Source organism: Pseudoliparis swirei, chromosome 11 (genome assembly GCF_029220125.1).
Source record: "Pseudoliparis swirei isolate HS2019 ecotype Mariana Trench chromosome 11, NWPU_hadal_v1, whole genome shotgun sequence".
NCBI classification, from domain to species: Eukaryota; Metazoa; Chordata; class Actinopteri; order Perciformes; family Liparidae; genus Pseudoliparis; species Pseudoliparis swirei.
Window position 1 is genome coordinate 12,088,434 of NC_079398.1, and position 23,474 is coordinate 12,111,907.

A 23,474-nucleotide genomic window follows, 5' to 3' on the forward strand; every position below is an offset into this window, starting at 1 on the left:
GGGGGGTTGTATTTCCGTATCTCTCGACCTGAATTGAATCAGTCCCCAGGAAGAAAAGATGAACTCACCGCAGGTCAGGCTGGGCCAGAGAGATCAAAAAAAGGGAGTCTGAAATATTTTGAGCTTGTGAGATGATGTTCAGATATAGTTTACACTCTGTGTGTGTGGGTGAGTGTGTGGGTGTAAATAATTAGTACTATTTGTAGTATTTAAATGTGTAGAAAAACAAATATAGATGTGCAGACCTTGAAATGTGTGTGTGTGTGTGTGGGTGGGGGGGGATTGGGGAGTGAAATTAGAGCATAAAAACATGTACTTGTTTGTGAATATGTGAGGACTCAAAGCTGCAGTGTGTGTGTGTGTGTGTGTGAACATCACACTCTGATCTTGAGCCTCTATGTGTGACGCTGAATCACACTGATCGGGCAATTAGAAAGCAATACTTCTTTTGATCCAGTTCGGGATGAGGTCATGCACCCTGAGGTCTGGTGGCGAAACAGAAACGAGAAGACGGTTGTTGGATCTCGAGGATGTGGAAGTCTGTTGTCGTGAACTCCGGGCTGCAATTTGTCTGATGAGTTTTGAAAACGATACACATGAATACACCCAAACCGCTAACCCAATTATACCGTGTACACCTGCATGCATTCAGCGAGAGCTCACACACCTCCCCACCCACGGGCCCACACATCCACCCAAATCAAGTGCTGTCGTGTTTTGTTGCCTCTATTTACTCGGCTGGGTGTGTTCACAGAGCTCCAGGGAGGAGAATGGCAGGCGTGGGGCGGCGGTGGTGGTGAGGGGGGGGGGGCAGTCGGAGCGGCGGGGGTTGCATATGTTGGCGTTGGCGGGTTGATTCTATTTGCATTTGGCACACAGACTGTACAAAGTATGCAAATAGACAAACAATGACATTTGCTGTGTTATTTTCCCTGTGATATTGCAGTCTCTCGGTGTAGTAAACAGAAAGGCGGCGTGCGCGTCGGTGCGTGTGCATTTGCGTGCGCGCGTGTTCAGCTCATACACCTGCCAGGTGCATCCATCTCTTTAAGTCCCCCCCACCCCAAAACCCCCCCACGGGCCACGCCCTCGCTCCACAAATCACATGAAAGGCTCGCCCTCGGTGCCATTTGCCCTCTCAAAAGGCAACTTTGATGTTTGGAAATGGAGACGGGTGTCTTTGAAAGGAAGGCCTACAGGTGTACCAGTGCCAGGGGAGGAAACCAGTGGCACTTGTGATGCTGGGTGCTTTCCTGAACTGACTCCCAGATGTATTACCTGGAGACATAGTGGCCTACGCACGCCCGATCTCACACACACACACACACACGATTAATCTCAACAGCCAAGCTCATGACCAACCCTTTCATGATTTTGGTAGAAGCGATCAGTCTGACCCGATACCACTGATAGACGGCTAAAGATTTGATGTATTTTTCGGAGAAACGACGCTCCGCGGTGTCTTCCGTGACTCGAGGACCGTGACGTTCCTCCTCCCTGGGATCACTCCAGACGCTTCCTACGATCAGCGATTAGAAGCAGAGCAAACATTGGCCGACTGATAAATCCGCTGGAATGCGGCGTTGCCTATGAAATAGGACGGATTAGAAAGAGGAACGTCAATCTGAGGCCCGAGGCTCGCGATGGTCGGCGGAGGAGGACAGTTTCCTTTGGGGAGTTGTGCAAGACGTCCACGTAATAGAGACAACCAACTGCACTCTGCCGTTGATTATTTTGCCTGGCGTCTTTCTGTCTTTTTATGTTGGAGTCAGAGTCATTAAAGCGTGATTCAACAGACATGAAAGCATCTGTAATATAATCAAATTTTGTTGTGGGAGGGTAAATAAAGGACTGAGATGAAAGCTCTTTGACCACTGTTGCCACCTTAACCACATCGAGAAGCTCTGAGGCCAACTCCCTTTGAGGGCTAGACACACACACACACACGCACACACACACAGCTGTTGGTAATCCTACTTAGGCTTTTGTACTTTGGCTTTCCTGTGAAAGCAGAGCTAATTAGTCTAAATACCAAAGCTAAACTGAGATATCAACAAATCAAAGTCTATTAATGACACTTTTCTCCTCTTCTCCCCTCGCCGCATCCGTTTGCTGGTCGGCATGTCGCTGCAGCGTCAAAGCACAAGTTTAAAAACAGTCAAACAGTAAAACACAAGACCATTGTCTGACATTTTTAAGCAGCGCGATGTTCCTTCCTCGGGCCAGATGATGACACACACACACACACACACACACATAAACACAATAGCCTCGGGGCGTAATGCCCTTTCTTTTTTCCACTCAGACAAACATTTCCACCCTGTATTTGCTGACGCCAGATAGCACAGCAGTGTGTACAAGGCCCCAGACAGTGCTTCTAATTCACCCTCGATGATGCAAGTAGAACACATTTTCTCAGAATCGCCGAGGAGCTCGGCCGACGTCGCCTCTCCCTCTCTCCACTCGCCGGCCAAGCGTCTTTCCTGTTTACCTACCTATGAAGGGAAGTCAAATGCCCACTCTGTGTGTGCTCACTCTTCCTTGTTTACACTGACCCATAGGGCAGGGAGCCATTACGACCTTTCAGCCGTAATTCAATAAAAGTTCGGTTTTGCATTTCGAAAAAAATAAATGGCCCATGAGGGGAGGAATATTTTCTCCACCGCTGCATTGTAACAATAAACCAGGTTTCTGTGTTTGGAGGGGGTTTGTGGGAAGAAGGCACCTGCTGGTTACTGGAAAAGTCGCTGTGTGCAACCACCCTGCGGTTTGGGGATATTTATTTCTTCAGGCCTTAATGGTTAGGAACAGTGAGCAAATAATAGGTGTAGCGAGATCTTTCTTTTGCTTCCAGGAGCGGAGGAAGTTATAATCCTCTGTGTAAACACAGAGGGAAGCCTTGGAAACATCACAGAAACAAAGAGGTCGATCTTTTGAGACCTCCACACGGCCGTAGCAGTCCACTCGCATCACGACGACCCGAGAGAAAGTACTGAGAGTCAAATATGTCGCCAGCTTACACGCTGGAAAAATTCACACATTTCACACGTTTGCTTTGACCCACCGACAAATATAAATCCTCATTCTGCGTAACTGTGTGCGTGTTTCGGGGCACGCTCGCTGCACATCGTCGTGACGGAGCTAGCGTGCACGAAGGTGTGAAAGCGAAGCCGTTTTGACACATCTGCCGGCGTCGGATTGATGTGTGACAACAGCAGCTTGCTCTCCTTTCCCACAGCCTTGCGAGGCCCCCGCCTTTCCCCCGGTGCCTTGCTGCTCAGAACAACCCGACTACCACGTAGACGCGCAATCATGTCCACGGCCGCCGACGCACAACAACCCCAGTCGCCATTAGAGATAAAAAAACAAAAAAATGTCAAAAGAAAACAAAATGCAAAGCAGCTTATTGCTTTAATGCGAGCGGTCACCGGAGCCACACAGGCCTTCTGTGCTCGGCCAGGAGCAGCACAAGTAGCAGCACTGGTGGAATCTATCAAGTCTGCAGGAAAGCAGACAAAAAAAACAGCTGGAAAACAGCCACATCAAGCCCGACACGTCTCAACTCCAGAGTGGAAGACAGTTACACACACAGACACACACATGCACGCGTGCACGCACACACATGTGTGGAATGGAGGGACAAAAGAGGGATGATTGCTCTCAATGTGCTACGGGCCTCGCTGTATAGTTAGATAATCCGGGTGCAGTGGGCCTTCTTTAGGCACCCCTTCATCCTCTTTGCCTGCCTCAACCTGCTTGGCTGTGGGGCTGTCCTTGTGCGGCACTGCTTCTGTTCCACACACACACACACACACGCCCACGCGCCCACACACACATAAACAGACACATGCAAAGAGCTTTATCCTCTTATCAGAAAAGGAAGGCTGCGCTCTTTGCTCAAACAGTCTCATGTAGCAACTTCCGCTGTGAGCAGCTTGTTTTCAGCTCTGCGAGGGGGGTTTTCACACTGCTGATGTCCCCAGAGAGAGGCCGACGCATCACCCTCGGGGGCCAGACGCTCCCCCGGCTGTGGTCAGAGAGGGTGAAACTGATAAAAGAGTGCCAAAACACTTGCTGACCCCCCAGCTGAAGGATAAGATGGAAATAATATTTCCACAAAACCCCCATTTGGCAGTGTATTAGGTGCTGCCAAGTTTATGACACCTCGACTCACTTTATTTGCATCCGATCCCTGATAATGATTTAGCTGTTAAAACGTAACGCATTCATAGTGACAGTTACGAGCGTGTTATGTAAATGAGCGTCGTGAAGTAGTGTAATGTCTGCGTGCGGCTAGCACCGACTCCTTTAGGCCCAGACGAGACAGCCACAATCACCAGCCGAGGGTGAAACCCACATCCTTCAGGGTCAGCCTCAAAACGAGAACTTTGATTCGTCCCACTGTAAATACCCAGCGGTGTGATTGGTGGCCTTGGGAAACACTGGTGGCAAAAAAACACACACACAAAAACGCCCTGCTGCAGAGATGCTTCTGAGCTGCGCTCCGGGTGCCAGGAACAAAGCGACAGATAAGGGAAGTGTACGAGTGGCAGAAGGAAGCAGGGTGTGAGCGAGAACGTTGGGGCTTCAGGTCTGCTCGCGAGGAGGAAGAGGAAGAGGAAGACAGGTGTACTAGTCTTTGCTCAACTGATGTTGAAACGTCCCCAGCGTCTGTTGAGGGCAAGCGGAAGTCTGCTCGCAGGCAAGGAGTTCAACCGTCGCCCCACATCGCACTGCGAGGATCCAAGAGTCAGATAAGCCGGCTGCTCTCGTCCGGCCCCTTCTTTTTCGACACTTAACTCTCAAGAGCAAAGCGAGGCGCATTTGAAGTTGTGGTGCGACTGATTTGACTCACCGCCGCGACAATATTCAAACATTTTATGAGCTACAGAAGGCGGCCATCTCAGGCAGCCTTCATATTAGACTCTCAAATTCTTCTGAAACGACCCAGACATGTTGTGTGTGTGTGTGTGTAAGGATATAGCGCACAGAGACTTAACGGCCCAGACATAGTTTTCAGCGTTAAGCGAGATGCATGCACTCCAGATCAATTCTAGTCTGTTATCGGGGGCCTATCGAGTCCATTTATACGCTGAATACAAATATTTACACTTCAAATACATTCAGTGCAGGCTTGGGCCGGGGCCAAAGCACGTACTGCCCTTTGCTGTCCGGATAGAGTTTCACTTTGCCCGTGAAAAAGCGCCCAGCCATTTACTAAAAAGAGCTTGTGTTTAATGTGTGTCCCTTTGGACGGGAACATATGTTTCTTTCAATGGAGACGGAGGCAGACAGAGAGAAAGAGAGGAGAGAAAAAAATATGTGGGGGGGGGGGGGAGCAGGTCGTATTGGGTGATCATTCAGCTGTGGCGTCGGCGCTGAAGGCCTGGCTGTCACCTCACTGAGCAAATACTGTCTCTAGGCTGAGCTGATAGGGGAGTGGAAGGCGCTGGGCACGGCTCCGTGGGGTTGTGCCGGGGGGGCAACGTCAAGAAAAATGGCGTTCGCACTTTTCACAGCGCTTGCACTCTGATGTGCGTGCAAAGCTCCGGGAGCAAGAGAGTAACATGTCAAGTTATTCTGCAGCAAAAATAAAACACTATCAGAAAATAAAAAGGCACTCATTCACACACACACACACACACACACACACACACAAAACAAAGCAGGGCTTAGAACGGCACACCCATTTCTTCACAACACAGCCGTCCCCTCTCAGTACGTCGTTAATACCAGACATTTTAATATCACGGTTTTTATTTGTTCTTCGTAGACTTCCATAATGCTTTCAGATGATGCGACCGCTACTCTGAAAGGAGGCTAGTAAATCTACAACCTTTAGCATCCATTTCGGCTCCGGGTGCTTAATGAGCGCTGCTGTTTAGGCCTCATGTGTGCATTGGCCCCCATCTCCCAGCTCTATCTTGTGGTTATGATATCATAGAGAGAAAAACAAGGGCATTCTCTCCTAAGTGCACCCTGACACATTAAATATTCATCCGACCACAAAAACCCCTCTGAAATGGGGCCGGTGTGGAGCGCTGGCACCCCTCTGGCCCCCGGACCGGCAGAGTAGAAGTCAAATGTTGGCGGTCGGCGCTGACACACTGTGGCTACACACCGGGTCAACTGGCCAAAGAGAGCGCATTAACGTGAGGTATCGCCGGAAGATGCGGGTTGAGTGTTTTTGACGATGTCTTGCAGAGATTAAATTGATTTAGATGGTGCGGAAAAAAAACTTTTCTAGCGTGAATAACGCTGGCAATGTGCAGGAGAGAAATGAAGAGGCAAAAAGTGTATCGTTCATTTCTTAATAGCCCTTTAAATCAGGAACAGTTGCACTTCGCAAGAACTTCACAAGAACACACAAGAAGGTACAATTCAGGACTAAACAGTCGTAAAAAGAAGAAGATAATGTCTCAATAGTTGTGTTTTCTTTATCATCAAAGCGAGCCTCTCAAATAAATCTAATCTAAACTTGCCTATCATGGAACGCACATCCAGAGGATGAGAGGAGGTATGTGTGAGTGCTGCCCTCCTTTCGATCAAACAAAGGCACAGGGGGACAACAGCGTGGACGGGGAAAATAAAGTTTCGAGCCCCCCCCCCCCCGGTTGATTAGTGGTGTTAACAGCGACTGTGGCCTCCGGGGTTAATGAGCCCCGGGCTTCCGCTCCTCCAAAAGAAGAAAAAGATTCACAGCCCACTAAACCCCCTACTGGAGGCTCCGGACAGTGTGTCGCTGAGCGCCGTGCGTCCCTGCCAACTGGAACTGGGCCACGGGATCCACAGATACAGGCTCGAGTGTGTGTGTGTGTGTGTTTGTGGGCAGCTGAATGATCACTTTCATCCCCAAAGAGCCAGCCGATTCATCTTAGACCACCACTGGCCGCAGAAAAAACGGACCAATTATCGCTTTTTCCCTGCCGTCTTGTCTTTTTTTTTTCCGACCAGAGAGCGGTGGGATGTATCGTTTCCCTGACCTCAGCCGTTTGAGGTGGTGTAAATCTCTTAATAACTACACAAGGACACATATAGGGGCTATATTTGGAGGGCTGCTTCCCCTGGCCGCCCCTGCTCTGGCCTGGAGCAGACAGTAGCCACAGTGTCTATGTGGGTGATGGAGCGTGTGTGTCTGTCTGTGTGTGTGTGTGTGTGTGTGTGTGTGTGTGAAAGAGAGAGAGTGTGAGAGGGAGAGGGAGAACGCAGACCTTCATTCCTTCCTTCAGTGTTTAAAGAGAAGGCAGACTGGCCACATGTGAGTGTGAATACAAAAAGATATTGCAGAGTTTGTGCCGGCGTGTGTCCACCCATGTTTCTGAGTACACAGACACACACACACACACACACACACACACACAGAGACACACCGTCCTTTCCTTTGGCGTCCAGCGTCCTTAATGCTCGGGAAAACAAACAACTGGAAAGCAGCGTCGCCGTCTCTGCTCAGACGTTTCACTTTCTTTGACACACAAACACTCACACACGTAAAGTGCAATACATCTGTAGATTAGTGGGTGTGAATAAAGAAATAGTGGCATTCTGTGATGTACTTTGGCTTTGGACCGTAGGGGTTTGGTGGACAGTAACTGCCATTGTGTCTGGGCATCGATGCGCCGACCGCGTACCCTTTGTGCATCTGTCTGCGTGTGTGTGTGTGTGTGTGTGTGTGTGTGTTGGGGGATGTCAGTGCCAGATGTTTCTATACAGTTCTTAAAGAGAGGACGGAGGGGAGGCGGTGGGCACAAACAAATGGACAGAGCGGTAAATGAGAGCAAACTTTACCCATGGGTCAGCCTCCGAGGGAAGATATATTGCCCATGGGTCAATGGAGAGAAAGGACGGGCAAAATCCATATTGGTCCGTCTGCCTTGCCCCCTTTATATAGTGATAAAATATTCAAATCCAGCCATTACTTCACATTAGGCTACTCTGTAGAGATGCCAGGGAGAAAACCACAGAATGTATACATGCTGGTTCACACACAGTTTTGGTGCATTGATAGTTACATTAAAATCTCTTCCTCCCATTAGAGGCATAGCCCTCATCCGGACTCACGTCTGTCATCTTTACGTGTGCTCACATGTACAGTATGTGTGTGTGTGTGTGTAAGAACATGTGTGTCTATATAAAAGGCATGGACAGAGGTTTTGTGTTACCATCTCCCTGAACGGGACATCAAAGTGGTAAGGGCCCTAAGTGTGTTGGTTAGTTTTCCGTGGTCTGGATAAAAAGAGATGCAGCAGATATGCCTCACTTATTCTCACATCCTGCACACACACACACACACACACACACACACACACACACATACACACACTTACACACTCTCTCTCTCACACCTACAAAAGCTGTCTTTCTCTTTCTTTCGCCGTTATGTTTAAGACTGATGACTACATGGTCTGGTAGCCTCGTCTGGGTGGTGACTAAGTGCTGTGTCAGTCAGAACTGAATGTGTGTGTGTGTGTGTGTGTCTCTTTGTTTTTTTTAAAGTAGGGTGCCAAGATAAAGATCACTTAGCTTCAGCAGTTCATAGAGGTGCCTAATGTCACAACTCATAGTTCATCATTTCTTGTGCTTTAGGCTCCGGGAAAACAGAATTCCTCCAACAATTATTTTCAACCACTTATGCTCTCGTTATCTGGGATGACGCGGCAGCAGGTGCAGTTTGGGTAACACTTAGTGTCTAGTCGATGTATGTCAAGGTCCGCTAACATTCTAATAATATTTTTGTGTTTGCAAGCTGAAAACATGGTGACAGTGACTCCTCCCTTCCCCTATACAGTATAATTTGATCCTGTGTGAGTGCTCGTGAATGACAGTGGACGATATTAATAGTCTTCACAGTCTACGTTGAATTTAGACAGGAGAAGATTAGTTTATATTTTTGCCAGGACGTTAGAAACTGCCAAGAAATGTGGACGAGGCGAAAAGGTTTCACAATTGGACTCTTGTTATTGTTTTTGTGAAACGCTGGAAACATACGAGCGTCATCTTGTGCCGCCTGGTTGTGTCGGTGGTCAAATTGGCAAGTCCTTGATTTCTCTCTTACCCGTCCTCCTCATGTCGCTGTTTCAGGGCACAGGGTGAAGATAGAAGACCCCCAGAAGATGCAGTTCTCGGACAGGCTGTCAGAGATCGAGCGCTACCAGCGGTCTATGCGGATAGGCCCGGTGAACAATAACCCCCGCCCCATCCACCAAACCCACCTAAGCACCACACAAGGTGAGGACCGCTGATACAGACAACCACGCGCAGCCGACACCCTACACCGCCGAGTCCGCTCGCATCGACCGCCATGACTAAGTTAATCGCTCCTTCAACATAACAAACACATTTTGTTTTTATTTGCACGGAGGGGTAAGTAATGCACCACCTGTGAACATCCACACGGCGTGTGTCGTTCACCGAGCGGTAAACTCAGCCAGAGGCGCTTCATGTGCCCCTTCATTGGGGCTGCTATGTGTGTTGGCCGTCCGATGGGAAGCTCGTGTCAGTTTGTTGTTCCCGGGTGCCCTGCGTTGGTGGGTCGGGGCCCCCCAGCCTGCAGGGTTGAGTCTGTGGCCGGGTGGCACGGCGGGTGCTGCCAGCCCAGCTCCTGGCCTGCATGCTGTAGCCTCCTCCGCTACAGCCTCAGGAATTTAACAGCCGCCCGCTACCTTGGCAATCACGTCACTCTCAGACTGGTCGAATGTGTGGGAAGGGGAAGTGTGTGTGTGTGTGTGTGGACGGCTGCGTGGGTGATGCTTGGAGTGAGGATGAGTGTTCACTCTCCGTCATAAGTCAGCAGGATACAGACTAAACACACGCACACACACACACACACGCGTACACACGCACAGCCACACACAGTGTGCCCTCCTCTCCCACCCACTCTCTAGTTCTCATGCTAGCTAATGAATCTCATTACCTTTGTATCAGCACGCCGCTGTGTACGGGGAGGCCTTGTTTGGGAGCTCTGGGCCGTGTGTGGGTGGACCTATCAGTGTGTATCGCAGCCGCTCACCAGTGTTTGACCTTGTGCTCGGCTCAGCCGGCGCTGAGTCACCGGCATGGGCCTATCTCGCCGCTGACTGCCGAGAACACGGGGTCTCTTCCCCCCCCCCACTCCCACTCCACCCCCCCATGTCCTTACTGACCGTTGATATTGATTTTTTTTTCTTCCCTCGCACTGCCTGTACAGAGGAGAGAACATTTCAGCCATTTTAGAAACCCCCGCCGCCCGGCGTGCGTGGAACATAAGCACGGCGGAGCATCAACACAATACGGCCACTGTGGTGATCCTTTTCTGATGGGTTTGAGTTTGGCGTGAGCTCTGTCGGTCGTCTGCCAATAAAAAGCCCCCTGCGGCTAGGCTTATACTGGGAGATTTAAGTTTCTGAGGGCTGACTTGAATGAAAGGGGGCGGGGGTGGGAGGAGGAGGGGGGGGGGGCACATGGGAGAGGTGTACAGACTTGGTCCAGACAGCAGACGTAGGGGAGCTCTTTGCTCTGCTCTCGTCTGCCTCGCACGGGATTAAGGCGAGAATTAAAGCGTCACAGGCTTCAAAGGCCTGCAATGGTGCAACATACACACACACACACACACACACACACACACACACGTACAGTACGTCCACCAATGAGCAGACACAATACTTTAACATGAGTTGGAGCTGTCAGAGACGATAAAGGCCTTGAGCTTGACACTACAGCTGCCAGGGACTGGAGGCCGCCTACGAGAAGTGTGTGAGACAGACGAGGGGAAGGGCTGTAAAAAACCGCACACCTTAATCTGTGGTATTACCGTCATGACGGCATACCGCAGGGCAGGAGCGGTAAAATAATTAAATAACAGAGCAGAGGGCCCTCGTCCCGCCCACCTCGCCGCGCCGGGCGCTCCCCGTATGCGTGTTTGGATCGCGCGGACAACACCGCCGCGGCATGAGGAGCGAAGCACAAACATAAATAGACGTGTTGTAATGAATCCCATTCAGAGACACAGCGAGGTGTTTACATATCAACGGCACACACGTCTCTGCTTTTGGCCGCCCTGCCAGACGCTGTTGTATTTTGCAGATACGTTAAATCCCGGGGTTTGTTTGTTTGGGAATTGCCGGGTGATAGATCTCCCATCAACACGATATAATTACACGGATTCCCGCCTCGCTGTTACAAAAGATGTTTTTCCCATAATCCGGGGGCTGGAAACGTGTGTTTATCCTTTTTGAAGACGGCTAGAAAAAAAATAAAAAAAATAAGACGGCGTCATCTCCTCCTAAAGCCTCCTTGCTCCATATTGTTGTCTGAGCAATGAAACACCGTCTCAGTTTTCTTGTCAACAATTAAGACACGTCTCCAGACATCTAGTCAATGCTACCTTGGATTCCTAAATCTCCATTGCACCATAGGCACATTAAAAACACAAAGCACATACGCACACACGCACACACACACACGCACACACACACACGATTGTGTGCTAGTGTTGCAAGTTCTCCGCTAGTGCCCCAGACAGACAGGGTAATTAAGAGCTCATTACAGTGCATGCAGTGACAGGAATCCTGAGCGCTGCATTCGCTGCTTGTTTTTGTTCTCCTGTGGCCACAGGTGAGCCTGCTAGACATGTGGAATGATTCTCAGCGAGGGGTGGAGCGATGGTGTGTGTGTGTGTGTGTGTGGTTCCAAATGTGCGGTTCCACCAGTGCAGTGAAGCAAATCTAACACTCTGATAATTAAGTACTAAATTGTTATTCTGGTTTTCAAAACCTCCAGCGAGGTGTGTGTACTACGTGTTTGTGGGTGGCAGTTTTTTATTTTATTCTTCTGTTTGGAGTTTGTCCTTTAACGTCTGACTGTGACTTTGCGTTTATAACACACGGCTCTTTCCACGCTCGAAGGAAAGCCCAACCGATGATAGAAAAATCTGACTTTCTTCAAAGTGGAGAACGGATTCCAGTTTTACGTCGTTACATATTTAAATGCAGACAAAACTCAACAAGCCCCTCTGGCACAGCCTCTAACAGACCGCCCAGACGAAAGCGGCTCCTTCAACTTAAATGGCTTTTAACAGTGAGAGGGGAGGGGGAGGAGGTGGAGGGGGTGGGGTAATAAAGTATCAATTGAATCATCCAAATAAAAAAGTCACTGCCACTTTTGAGGTGGTATCGTTTAACATGTTATTTGTTCCAACACCTGTGTGTTCCCCTCTGGAGATGAGTATCGGATGCTAGCATAGCGTCACGCCATCAAGTCAAGTGCTCGATGCTTTGATGAGGGCCCAGCAGAGTGTGAGTGCCTGTCTCTTTGACTGTGTGACCTTTGTGGTGATAGTTAATACAATAAGGTCAGTAGAATCTTGCAGATGTATAAAAAAAAATCCTCCAAGTTTTTTATTTGTTTATATTCAGTTTATTTTGTATAGCCCATTATCACAAATTACAAATTTGCCTCAGAGGGCTTTACAGTCTGTACACATAGACATCCCAGTCATATTTAAAAAAAAAAAAGAAAACCATTTCTATCAACGCCACTTCCTCGTCTGCCGCCGCCGTGCTCGGGCCCTGTTGTCCGGACTTAACTTTGAGAAAGTCCTGTTTGCAGCCGAGCCCCTCCCGCCCCGTCCACAGTGACCACACTGTTTACACCACATAAACAAGCCGGCCCGGCCCCCCCAGGTTCGAGGCGGCACTCTGCTACCGCCGCGGCCGAGAGCCTCACACTAATTCACACATCCAGAATGACATGATCAGCCAATTAGAAGCCAGCGCGAGACAGGAAATTAGCACCGTCAGGTAGCTGTGGTGTGGACTTTAGAGTAGAGCCGTCACGCTCGTTGGGTTTCATGCTGATTTCTGCCAAACCCGAGCAGGACGCGGGCCCTCTGAGGCCAATACAACCAAAAGGAGCAGAAATCTGGACCAGTCCTTTGGACACTTTTACTTCTGCTCTCCACTATTTACATAATATGTCAATGGCTGCTGCGGAGTTTATTTGTTATGGTGCCTGAAAGCTTCACTTGTGGTTACACTCTTTTTGTGACCCTGAGATGAATAATTTAAACTGAAAATGTTTTTGTTCTTCGACCCCCCCCCCCCCCACCCCCCAAAAAATCTTTTGAAGCCGCCTTCTTGGCAGAAAAAAAAGAAAGAGAGAGAAAAAGAGAAGTGAGAGCGAGTTGCTTTTTACCAGACTCAACTGTTTGTGTAAGTTATAATTTCACATCAGAGTCCGGCTGAGTTTTACATTTCAGCAATTACAGAAACTACATGTGTGCCATGAACAGTCTCTATTGAGTCTGTGGAGAGGGGAAGGGTGGGAGGACGACGCTCTCAAAGAGAACATAGGATTTTTCAGCCCCATGTGTTTGTTTTTGCTCACGTTATAAGTGAGGGCTCAAAAGACATATCAAATGTCCCACATAGCTGAGCCAAGGCCGTGTTCCTCCCCTCTCTAACACGCTTCCTTTCTCCCTCCTTCCCTCGCTGGCGTCTTTCTTTCTGTCCTGCCTGCTCTCTCACATTCTCTCCCCGTTGAGACGCCTAAGGCCTAAGCGAAACAGGAAGCCGGCACAAGGACCGGCATTCACTGTGTCTCAATGACACGCTTCATTACGCCAAGCGCTTTACATGTATGTCTCAGAGGCGCTGCTGGATCCGGAGTCACGAGGACGGACGCCATTTTGGCTCAAATGTCCGCTCTTTCATCTACACTAGTAGTGCATGCGTTTATTTGTGTGTGTGACCCCCCCCCCCCCCCAAAAAAAAGAAAGAACTATCACTGGCACCACCCCAAAGCTGCTTATTAGTGACGCAGTCGCCGCCCCGGCGCCGCCCCGCTCCTTGGCCCCGCCCAGGGGGAGCCAGCCCTCTTATTAACAGGGGTAATCTGTGCCCCTGGTATTGACGTTGTCTGCTGGCCAATCAAAATATTTGAAGGAAATGTTTATTTTCTTGAGCGAATCGCACCAGCTGCTCGCGAGCCCTTCTGAATAAGGCCATTTATGTGTAAGAATTTGCCATTGTGAGGTATAGTGCGGGACCTCTCGGTGACTGAGTGCTGATTTGGGTCTTTGCAGAGGAAGTGGAGGAGCTCCAGGGGAAGCATAGATCTTACACATGCGGAGCCCAGTGCGGCTATAGGTGAACCCCCCCCCCCCCCCCCCAACCCACAACCCTTCTCTGCTTCTGGCATCCCTCTCCATCCTAATTGCCACTACAGGAGGTTAGGAGTTACTGTATTGCGGTATCTCAACAGCGAAGGGCATTTAGAGTCACAGTGATACCACATGGCCGACTGCTGCGGTCGTTCAAAAAGCAGAGTGAAGAAAAAGAAAGTTGCCTCTATAGGATGCCGGTTCGTGTCTTCCTCAACGCGGATCCGCCTTTGAGGAACAGAAGCTCTGGAAGCGTGTTCAGAGGCTCGCGGACTGACCCGCGTCCACAGAGCAAGAACAACTGCACCGTCTCAGACCTGAGAGCAAACAGCGCCCCGTTTGCGTCGGCCCTCCTGCGGTGTGGCCGTGGAGTGTGAGGCAGGGTCCCACGCGGCGGGCCAGCCGGTCCGCGAACCCTCCTCCGCTTCCCGACAGGCGAGCGAGTGTCCTGCGCTTCACAGGTCTCCGCGGGCCCCTCCGGTGTCTCGGGGCCAGAGAGACCCAAAAATATCTCCCATGCACCCATCGAGCATGTTTTTCCAGGCCCTGGTCTCACTCTGGTGAGAAAAAGCCACCCCTCCGCTTTCCCAATCCTGGCTGCTCAGTCAGCAGAGGCCAACCTGTAACAGGAAGACGCATCTCCCGGCCGACAGATGTCAAGACCGTTTTGACAAGTGTCACGGGGAGGTGTTTTTGGATCGTGCTCGAGATTTCTATGGTGCAGGCAGTGACTTCCTCACCCTGTTCACATATACAGGACAAGCCGCACATTGATTTTTGAGTTCCACAAGAAAGATTTTGCATTCCTGCACAAACTCCACTGACTTATTCCTAATAAGCAGATCCTAGTGCTTACCTATTGTTCATATTGTGTGTTACACCAGCCCTGTGGCAGGAGCAAATGGACAGCCCCGCTCTGAAGACATGCAAGGTGGAAGAGGACCTGAGACCATGGCCAGGTGAGACACTGCACTGCCCTTCTTCCTGACGTCTGTGTACCTTTTTCAAGCCTCTTCTTTTGACCTTTTTTTCCCTGGAGTGAAGCGCGGCTGTTCCAGTCTGACGGCAAATCGAATGTGAAGCGCGTTCGCCTGCGGCCTCTATTTTCTTTTGTTTGTTTCGAGAAAGTTGTTTTAAAGTGTGCTCGGTAGTCGCCGAGGCGAAATCATCCCGCGCGTGCCAATCAAAGAGCGGCGGCGAGGGGCGAGGTCCATAACAAGCAGTTGGCTTAATTACCAAATGCGAGATAATTGAGGCTCTGTGCGCCGCCAAAGCTTTCACACCTTTTTTTAAAAGTGGGGCACTTGAAGTACACTGCTGGCACCTTTTTAAATGAAAGCAAACAATGCTCAATCGGAGAAGCGGGAAAAACTGGCACCGCACAGGGTGTGCCATTTGGTGTGACAATTTTGGAGTCTGTTTTTCGTTTTGCCCGGAGGGCACTACTACACCCCGGAACATTCCTCAAGAGCCACCACCGTGCCTCCTTTCTTCTTCTTCTTCTTCTTCTTCTTCTTCTTTCTCTCACACTCCCTCTTTCTTTCATTTGTTTCTTGGAGATTTGGATCATTGCTGCTGTCCAACAGCCGCCTCCGTCTCCTATCTGTCTCCTGTTCCCGGAAACCAGCACACTGCGCCAGTCATCGGCTGAGGACACACACACACACACACACACACACACACACACACACACACACACACACACACACACACACACACACACACACACACACACACACAGTTGAAAGAATAAAAAACATTTTTTTTAAATAACACAACGCCTGGAGCAGAGTACCGAGATATGGGCAGTACATATTTACATGTGTTACTGCTTGTGCGAGGCGTTTCACTGCAGAGCAAAACGTTCACGAGGATGTGAAAAAAATGTGATCGACCGCGATGGATAGTAAAAGCACATGTCCGGGGCCTCGCCGCCTCAAACTGGGAACGCCGGGTCGTACGGAAAAACGTGTCCGAGTTGTAAGACAGTGTGATAAATGTCGATGCTACTTGTAGTCAAATGCCTTTATCCTTACAATAACAGCGCACGCAGTCCAGGGTCAGCAAAACACACACCGCCTCAGCGGCTTCGCGAGGAAGTATCATATCTCTCACAGAAAAATAATTTACGTAACAAACAAACGTATTAATCACGCCGCCGTGTGTGTGCGTGTCGACGCATTAGGAAAATCTCAGGTTTCTCTCTGTGATCACAAGCCTCCTCTACCCGGGCTTGTGTTGCATGTCACAAGTCGGCGACATGCAAAACCCTCTGCGCTCACATGATGAAGGGCCCAACAAGGCCGAGGCTGCGGGGCTGTTGACCGTGGTGCCACAGTACAGAGGTGATGCTCATTTGCATTCGACACGATGCTCCGGCCCCAAAGCCGTGGCGCTTAAACAAGCACCTGGAGATCATTTGTGTTCATTTGGGTCTCCTATTATTCGGGCCCCCACCCCGCTCCCCCCCCATGCGCGCTGCAGCTCCACCGGGGGGGCGTCGAGTTGCCTCGTCGTCATCGCCCTGTTCATCAACACTAACCGCTCATCCTCTTGGCGGGCGCCGTTCAGAGAAGAAAAAAAAACTGCCCAAACCGGTCAGTGAATCAAAGAGGATCGCTCGTGGATCGGAGAGGAGCTGCCACCCCCCCCACCCCCCACCCACCCCCTGTGCTTCTTCGGCGAACGCCGGGAGGAAAAAAACAATCTCGGCGCACCGCCGTGGTCGGGGGCCTCTCTCTCTCTCGTTTCCTCCGCTCCACTTATTTGCCTGAGACACCATTCCCTGGGCGCCGGCCGTCACAGTTTGCATCCAGCCTGAGTAAACATTTCACAGGTGAGCGCCTGTATTTGCATCTCCCCATCGCCAGGTCCACCACATGCGGACACGCACACACACACACACACACACATATAACTCCCGCGCACTATGACGCACACAGACATGACCGCCTCAAACTTGCCCTTATGTTAACAACCAAAATCAGTTTCTCCCGTACGCAAATGAGACAAAACCTCCTCTCGTATCTGGGTTACACGCTTGACTGTGGACTAGTGGACTTCTCGAGCCGAGCGGAGAGGAAGAGGAGGACGACTCCGCCCTTGGTGTTGCAGAATTAAAATAAGTGCGTGGCGCTGTGCTGGAGCGCTAGAGGAGGAAAGGGAGCGCTGGAACACTATGTTCTCTATAAAAGCCCCGATTCCCAGCTCCCCGCTACGTAGACGGGGAACATCACAGACAGCGGGCCGTGCCAGCTCGCCCTCTGGGGTCCATCCCCTCTCCTGTCCCTGCAATTTAGTCAACACGTTTCAGATGAGCCTAATGGAGATCATGTGTGGTTTTCGGGCCGCAGAGGTTACAGGCAGCTACGACGAGGCTCGGTCAGGAAGAGGGTCTCGTGCCAAAGATACACCGCTGTGACCACAGCCACAACAGCGAGGCCTGTACTTATACTGGGTGGGGGAGGGTGGGGACGCAGTAAGGTATGCAACATGCTTAAGGAGGAGGAAAAGCAGACGGCGAAACTCTGCTTCTCAATTACAACACAGTTTGTTCAGGCCTCTCCTCCAGAGGGAGCTACTGTACTGGAGAGAGGAGGGGTTTTTTGGGAGCTGGTATAGCAGGCTCCTCTTGGCGAAGAGCCAACTGCTTGATACGGCACCGGCCCATTAAGGTGTTGTGATAAGTGTCCGGTCCAGTTTCCCCTGACAGAACACAGGAGCCGATCCCCACCGCAGTTTAGCCAACACGTTCCCACCGCCTCCAATTAAATGGAGATCATAAAGCGGGGTGGGCCCGCGGCAGAGCCAGAACCATCGAGTCCCTCCCCCCCCCCCCCCCCACCTACATTTAGTAAAGACAGACAGACAGACAGAGAGAGAGAGAGAGTCCGGTAGGAATTAGTGGGCCGACTCCACTTCACCCGAATCAACAGCAGCTGAAGGCTCGGATTTTCCTCGCGTGAAATCAGATACGGAGCCCGACTCCGGTGCCGGGTAGACTCTGGAAAAAGAAACAGCCCCCCCACCACCACCAAACTCCCTCATTCCAAAAAGAAGAGGAAATTCAACTGCAGAAGTGTGTTGTTGCAACCTAAAAAAGAAAAAAGAAAGAAAGAGTATAGCATGGGCCATGGAAATTGCAAAGGAACAGTTTTTTTTTTGTTGCAGCTGAAAATGGACCCAGTTCTCCAGACATAGGGAAAAGACATTTCAACAAGACTGTGGCACGCAATTTTGGCATTCTCCCCCCTCGGGGCGATGGCGTGCAAGCGCTTGCTTTTTCACAAATACAAGCTTTCTTTTCTCTGCCATCCAAATCCACATTTTACACTTGCAGTCATGTGCACCCATGAATGCTGCAGGCCGACAAACAAATGACCATGGACGGAGGTGTGTGTGTGTGTCTGTATTTGTGTGTGTGTGTGGTTACAAGCAGCAGGTGTGGAAGGAGGTGTGTGTGTGTGTGTGTGTGTGTGCTGACAGGAACTCATACTGTACAGCCAGGTTCGGGGCGTTTAAAGTATATGAGCGTTTGTTCTCCAGAAATATCTCGAGTGTCATGAGCATGAGCCCCCCCTCACCCTCAAGACACGACACGTCTGACTTGTCACACCACAAAGCGATCATTGTAATGTGGTGCAATAAATAGATGAAAGATAATATACCTTCTGAGTTACGTGGGTATCCTGCAGAACTGTGAATGGGTTCATATAAGTTAGAGGAGAAGGAACTACGTTTTTTTGACAGTCGCGTCCCGATATTTTAGAAAAAGCAAGCTGCCAAGTCGAACCCCGGAGCCATTTCCCTTTTTTCCCCCTTTGTCAGCTGAGTAAATTAGTGAGTGTGCAGTGAAATTGAAGTCCGAACAGCCGGGCTCACAGTGCTCTGTTACCTGTGAGATTACACCTAGCAGTTAACTCTGACAGCTCTTGGACTGCGATACCCATCAGAGCGGAGGAACACACTTTCTAGGTTATTTTCCCTCTTTGTGTCTATCCCTTCGCTTTTTTTCCCCTTTTTCCTTTTTCCTTGTCTCCCCGACTGTCTTCGATTGGGACCGTCTGCCTCCAACTATGATTTATGAATTGCACATCAGAGCAACAAGCCGTCTGTGTTTATACAAAACACCCCACAGAACCGACAATGCCTCTCTTCATCGAGAGACGCGGTAACGTACGTCGCTCTCCTTTTGAAGGAGAGGTTTTGAGGGATGTGGCGAGGGGGCCTGTTCATATCGGGCCTGAGCGCGGGACTGTGGGATGATGGGCTGTCACTGCTTGATGACTGTTATTAAGCAAAAAATGTCTCAGTTCATTACTTTGAGCAATGAACAGACGTATCGCAGGAAATCCGAGCTCTGAATTGTGGGTTTGGAGAGATTTGCTGTTGTGGAGATGGGGGGGGGGGGGGGCCTTGTTTCATAATCACAGCAGCAGTTTTCATTCACGGCTGAATGTCGGTGGACTCAACCTTGTCCTTCTTCTCTCTTTGTGCCTCCAGGGACGACCGACCTCTTCAACCAGAGGACCACCTTCCCGTCTCTGTCGCCGCTGACGGACCCCCGCTTCTCAGACCCTCGCATGCACTACCCGGGGGCCTTCCCTTACTCCACCAACACCTCCAGCAGCGGCATCAGCGGCCTCAGCATGTCAGCCTCCTCTCGATACCACACCTATCTGCCGCCGCCCTACTCAAACAACCAAAGCCAGAACTTCCAGTCCAACTCCTACCTGTATTACGGCACGGGCTCTGGATCCTACCAGTTCTCCATGGTGGCGCCGGGGAACACCGGGGGCGAGCGCTCCCCCACCCGCCTGCTGTCCTGCTCGGGGGCCACGGGCCCCGGAGGCACCAACAGCCTGATGAACCCGGGGCTGAACAACCAGAGCGAGGGCGTGGAGGCCGACGGCAGCCACAGCAACTCCCCCACCACCATGAGCACCTCGGGCCGCTTGGATGAGTCCGTGTGGAGGCCGTACTGACTGACGGGCGCCTAGACAATCACAGGGTGCAGGAGAGGTGAGGGAGGAAAAGTAAAGAGGACGATGAACAAAAAAAAACATGAACACCGAAAGCCCCCCCCAAAAAAAGAAGCAAAACTAATTAAATAAATAGAAATGCTGCATGTTTGTCTTTTAGTTCTCCGGCACTCGCTTCAAAGACTCGAGACTCTCTGTTCTACCAACTCTCGCGAGACTTCTGTGTATTTTGTACAATTTGAGAAAACTCCTGCACTAACAAACACACACACACGAAAACAGGACTACAAAAGCCAGAGAAGTTAAGAAGTCCGAAACTGTAAATAGACGTTGGTAAACCCGGAGATGCCATATAGTCCCATTTCAGGATCATTTGAGCCAAACAGGTACTCAGTAAAAGACAAAAGAACAAAAAGACAATGGCGGTTTGATCAATCAGTGCAGCTGATGAACTGGAAAACAGCAGCAGGCACTCGTCAAACGGACGGAGCAGAAGAGCAGTCCGATGTTTCCGATGCCTCCCCGAGCGACTCCGACATCCTTCGTGAGGCACGGGAGTTGAATATTGTGTTTGTGTAAACCTCTTCAGTTGCACCGGGTCTGGTCCCCGTGCTCACGGCTCTCGTGCGGTACCTTCGATGCCTAATTTATTATCCAAATGGACACAATAGCCTCCGGTGCCGCGTGTGTGCCCACTCGATTTGAGAGAAGAGCCTTTTCGACAGGTTTAAGATATTAATCCTCCTCTGCTGCGTCATCATTGCGACCGGACGACGGAGGAATGTAAAGACTAACGCAGAGGGGTAGTTATTGGTCTCTTTTTTTCCTGCAGGAATATTTCAGTCCTGTTGCGTCTCTACTCTTTTACTTTTTCCTTACATTTCTTACCCAAGCCCTTTCTGAAAAAAAATGAAAAAAGAGGGGAAAAAAAGGTTGAGTTCTGGTCTGGTATTTTTGAACTGGATGACTTACTTTTGATATTTATTTGAGCCAAATTGTGAGGAAATGTGCGCATATACCCAAAAATCCGTAAGCATTTCTCTCTACCTTTCCTTTTTATATATATATATATGTATATGTATATATATATATATATGTATGCAGTAAATATGCCTTATTTTGTTGTTAAGTATAAATTTGGAATCTGTGTAATATATTGCGACTAAATTATGAAAAAAACAAAAAGCCTTTAATGTAATTATTTTGTCTTCCAATGTAGCTTTGATGCACTAAAAACCTTTATTCCTTATGAACCACGCCCACCAGAGTCTGTTCGTGAGATGGTGTATCTGCAGCCCTAATCCTTTAAACGAGTTCCCTCATTGCCTTCCTGCGCTAAATAAGCCATTTGCTTAATTTTTGCACTATGTTTGAGTTTTCATTTTTGTTTTTGTTTTTTGGTTATGTATTTACAAATATCTAAAACTCTTCCTAACTAAAACATATTCCTTCACTTGATCTGCTGAACACACTTTAAGTTTCCCTTTGAACAAATCCTTCCCCAAGTAATTAATAATGATATTAATGACATACACCCACCCACCCACACACACATTCCTGCACCACAGGTGTGTGTGTGTGCACATTCCCCCCGTCCTAAGGGCCTTTCCCCTGCAGTTAACCATGTGATCCCTCTATTCCTGGAGGAGGAGGAGTGTGAGGATGAAGGGATAGGAGGAGGTGGGGTCAGAGTGGTATCTTCTTACCAGCACCAAGGGCAGTTATGCAAAAAAAGAAAAGAAAAAGAAAAAAAAACTTCCCTTGTTGTGCACAGGTCCCTTTGTTCTGTCAAATCAGTGAGCGCTTTGAAGCCTTTATGGCCCTGATTCTCTCTTTTTGGGTCTAATTTACTGATCAGCGGTGCCAGAGGCTCATGGCTCTGCCAATAATTCATACGCCGGCACAGATGAGCTGTGTGAAAGCATTTTCAGCTGCTATCAGGTGTCTGATATCTCCTTTAAAAAGAAAAAACACTTCCACAAGTGTCCATGACTTGGAAAGATTTAGTTGCTACAAAAAGTGAGATTTAATTTCAAAGTGAATAGTGATCCAAAAAGGCTTGTACTTACAGCTCAGGTTAAAAAAAAAACAAGAAAAAAAGGAATGTATGGTTTTGTAGAGCTCAAATAAAGACCCTTTGCCTTAATTCCCTTTTTCTTATGAGAAACAATCAGTAACGACGTCTCGCTCCTGTCTCCTGTTGATGTGGAGGAGCAGCATGTCTCCCTGAGGAGAGGACCTTTCTTTATTATGGGCAACAATCATGCAGCTAGAGAAACCACGCGTGGACTTTGTAAAACGTGTGTGGTTCCTTAAAAAGTAAAAAAACCAAAGATCTTCACAACTGCCTGTGATACTGTCAGGGTGATGATGGGAACGAGGTTCGGCAAACGGAGTCTGGATTGATCTCCGATATCTTTCTTTATGCAAAACTAGGGCGCCAAAATGTACAAGTGATGTCATTGTTATTGGATTAAAGAGCACAATGTTACGTTTTATTTTCTCTATTGTTTTTCCTTTTCATATACCGACATGTTAATTCATCTTGCTCCTTTCATTTTTCCTTTTTAAGCTCAAAGCATGTACATCTGAAAACTGATATGTTAATTTAAGAATCTCATCTATGTATGTAATGGCATCGTTTATGCTTCCATATCGAGTGCTTGTAAAGTTTGCGGATAATGTAGTTTTTAATCATTTTAATTAAAAAACATGTGTCTCACTTTTGTCTTCACAGCTGCTGTTTATTTAACAAAAGGGAATACTTTTTTTTTTTACACGTTTAAAGAAACTCCAGGAGAGAGCTATGACAAGACATCGTTTTTTTTCTTTCCACTTTTAAAAGGCGCCCTCTCGAGAAAAATCACACCAACGTTAGATTTAGCTTCAGCATTTACGGCCACATTCTTCAACTTTATTCGATTTACTATTAAAAAAATTATTGCGTACCATAACAGTTAATTTCTACATTCAATGCCCCTGGTTTAACAGGGCGCAGGTGTCGAGCGTGAAAACATTAAACGTGGAGGCGCAGGGTGTGAATCATCTCATCCCGTCACCGTCACATCGACTGACGAACGAGCGGGAAAATAAAATAATAAATAAATAAAAAAACGTAATAAACATTCGTGGGACCCGATTTGATGCCAGCACATTCTGATCCAACAAATTCTGTTCTTCCGCTGTCTTCTTTGGCCTCATGCGGTACACGCCACCCCCCCCCCCCCCCCTCCTTTTAATAATCCTCCTCTTCTCTCCCATTAGCCATCTTCTCTCTGGCCATTACCCAGACTTTTCTGGGGTTTCGAGAAAAAAAATGCCCCGGCTGTCAACGCGGTGGTACCCAGAGCGTAAATAAA

At 49.1% G+C, this 23,474-nt stretch overlaps 1 protein-coding gene across 3 annotated transcripts in view; it reads left to right on the top strand.

Annotated features, from left to right (window-relative positions):
* Nucleotides 1-22,837, top strand: part of runx3 (RUNX family transcription factor 3) — a 45,427-nt gene extending 22,590 nt beyond the window's left edge. Inside the window, exons 5-7 of one of the 3 annotated variants that reach the window (XM_056426927.1) lie at nucleotides 9,079-9,225; nucleotides 15,019-15,093; nucleotides 19,637-22,837. In XM_056426927.1, the coding sequence (XP_056282902.1) occupies nucleotides 9,079-9,225; nucleotides 15,019-15,093; nucleotides 19,637-20,118 (704 nt within the window). In that variant the 3' untranslated portion in view covers nucleotides 20,119-22,837. The remainder of the gene's footprint in view (nucleotides 1-9,078; nucleotides 9,226-15,018; nucleotides 15,094-19,636) is intronic. The other 2 variants (XM_056426928.1, XM_056426929.1) reach the window with 2 other exon arrangements.
* Nucleotides 22,838-23,474: the final 637 nt, after the last annotated feature.